The 2526-nt window shown below is 58.7% G+C and overlaps 1 protein-coding gene across 1 annotated transcript; it reads right to left on the bottom strand.

The window, feature by feature from the left end:
* Positions 1–262: 262 nt before the first annotated feature.
* On the bottom strand, positions 263–1398 carry LOC112887493 (probable calcium-binding protein CML15). Its single transcript, XM_025953675.1, has one exon. It carries the CDS (start codon positions 1141–1143, stop codon positions 559–561), a length of 585 nt encoding a protein of 194 aa, XP_025809460.1. The 5' UTR covers positions 1144–1398; the 3' UTR covers positions 263–558.
* Between the last annotated feature and the right edge of the window lie 1128 nt (positions 1399–2526).

The following is a 2526-nucleotide window of genomic DNA, read 5'->3' as shown; positions in this document are numbered from 1 at the left end:
GTCCTTACTTAACTTACTATGTCCTTATTTAACCTCGTCCTTGTGAGACGGTTGTTTTCACGAAAGCAACTCTGAATCGACAACAAAGCCACGGCGCCGATGATACCATCCGTGGAATAGTTCACATGAAGCCTGCTGCCTGTCGCTCTCCGAGCTGAGTGCAACTCCAGCTTTCCGATGCCACGAGAAGAGGCAAAAGGAGCTGCGGTAATGGTGAAACTACTGAGCAAAAGATTGCAAGAAACCACGCGACACACAGCACTGAAAAGTGGAAACCATATGATTCGAACTGGAACCAGAACAAAACATTCAACATCCATACAATGGATGCGCATTGGCCATACAGGTATCATATTTATACAGAACCAATCGTGCTATTTTTTTTTCATGTTGTGTTGTCCGTGTGGTATGGGCCTACTAATTACCTTGGTGGCGACGATCTCTTGGATCTCGCTGTTACGTATGTACAGTGCGATTCAACGAACGAATCCAATCTGTGAGAGCCGAGCAGAGCAGCGCGGAGCGGCAGAGGACAGAGGGCTTGCCCAAACAAACTGCCTAAGAAGAGGAGGCCATCCTGCCGAAACCTCCGCCGGCGGCCATCATGAGCTTGAACTCGTCGAAGGACACGAGGCCGTCGCCGTTGCGGTCGACGCCCTGGATCATGCGGCGGCACTGCGCGACGGTGGCGGCCTCCCCGAGCCCGCGCAGGACGCGCGCGAGCTCGGCGGGCGTGATGAGGCCGTTGCCGTCGGCGTCGAAGACCATGAAGGCGTGGCGCAGGTCCTCCTCGACGGCGTCGGCGTCGGCGTCGGCGGAGCGCACGAGCGCGGCGAACTCGGGCAGGCTGATGGCGCCGTCGCCGTCCGCGTCGGCCTCCTCCATCATGCGCGACACCTCGTCGTCGGTGGCCGCGTGGCCCACGCCCTCGAACAGCGCCGCCAGCTCCGACCGCGAGATCCGGCCGTCGCCGTTCGCGTCGAACTTGCGGAACACGCGCTCCATCTCGTCCTTCTCCGCCGCCGGCGCCGGGGACGACGGGGACGGGGACGACGGCGCGCTGCCCGCCGCGGAGGAGGCCGGCGAGGACGAGCCGGCGCCGCGCTTGCCGCTGCGGGAGAAGAAGGAGCGGACCTTGCCCATGGCGGTGGCGCTGGCGCTGGTGATTCCTCCCTTCTCCGGTGACTCTCTCTCTCTACGCGCTGGTGGCGATTGATCGATGTCTTTGCCTGTCGCGACGCCTTGAAGATTGTAGGGTGAACGGGGGCTGGCGGCGCGGGGATTTATAGCCGGGCCGCGGGAGGCGCACGCGGTTACGGTGGTTGCTTTCCGTTACGGGCTCGAACCCTCCCACCCAGGCGGGCGGTTACGCGTGGGCGGTCGCGGGGGGAGGAAGGCTGCTGGCGCTGGCAGGTGGGGGCAGCCAGCCGCCGAAGCCGCGGGAGGCAGGCGGCGTTCGGCGGTTTTGCGCGTCCCTCGCGTCGGATGAGAACGAGCCCCGCCGCGGATAGGGCCGCCAGCCGTGGCCGGGCAGGCCCCCTGGTTTTGCGGCGCGGACGCGGAGGCTTGATGTGGCTGGGGCTGGGGATTTTGCCGCGCCGCAGCGCGTGGAGTCGAGACGGGGAGAGAGGTAGCGGCAGCGGGTTCGGAATTGAACTCGTCTTGGATGGCCCTGGGCTACAGGTGCGCGGGCGCGTGGCCGACGGATCTGGGTTCGACGGCTCCTGATTGGTTGGAGGAGGGGGGCGAAAAGGGCGATTGGGACGGGGCCGGTGGTCGGCCTGAAAGGACGCCGGCGATTGTGTAAGACCGTACGACGTCAATGTTTTCGGTTCAAGGTGATGGGCAGACGCTGCCTGTCATAGTTTTTCATTTCCCCTGAAGAAGGCTGACTTTCGTTTGAAAAAACTAAATGTCCGGAATTGCATCGTGCTAGTGTTCCGACTAAGTAAACAACACTAGCCGGAAGGCACCGTTTCAGACCTCCATGCTTATTAACACACCTACTACTTCCATTCCATGCTAAATTAATATTTCTAGCAGTATAATTTTTCTATACACTTAAATATATAATATATCTAGATATATAATATAAACATATAAACTACATACATCTTAAAGTATCGAAACGAATACTTGCCAGCACGATGGTTAGCGTCGCGAGTACATACTGGTTAGGGTCGATTTCTCTACTTTTTTTCCTACGAGGAGTCTCCGGGATGTGACCTTGCACACGTGCGCGTTAGCGCGTCAGCAGCACGTGCATGCTCCGATGGCACTCGCAAATTCTGACACGTGTTTCATACATACATAAACCAATGAGGTAATGCCAGCTTGTTCGTAGAAGTTTACCCTGCCAGAGGACCAGATGCATACCAGCATGTGCATACATACGAAGCGCGTGGAGAGGAGGATTTTCTGTTGGGAGCCGTGACAGGCGCGCGCGGTGCTCGCCGACTCCATCGACACGATCTCTCCCTCTGAGGAAGATCCAAGGGGAAAGAACCATGCAATGACCCCGTACGG

The sequence above is a fragment of the Panicum hallii genome, chromosome 3 (assembly GCF_002211085.1).
Source record: "Panicum hallii strain FIL2 chromosome 3, PHallii_v3.1, whole genome shotgun sequence".
NCBI classification, from domain to species: domain Eukaryota; kingdom Viridiplantae; phylum Streptophyta; class Magnoliopsida; order Poales; family Poaceae; genus Panicum; species Panicum hallii.
This window is presented reverse-complemented; position numbering and strand designations above follow the sequence as displayed.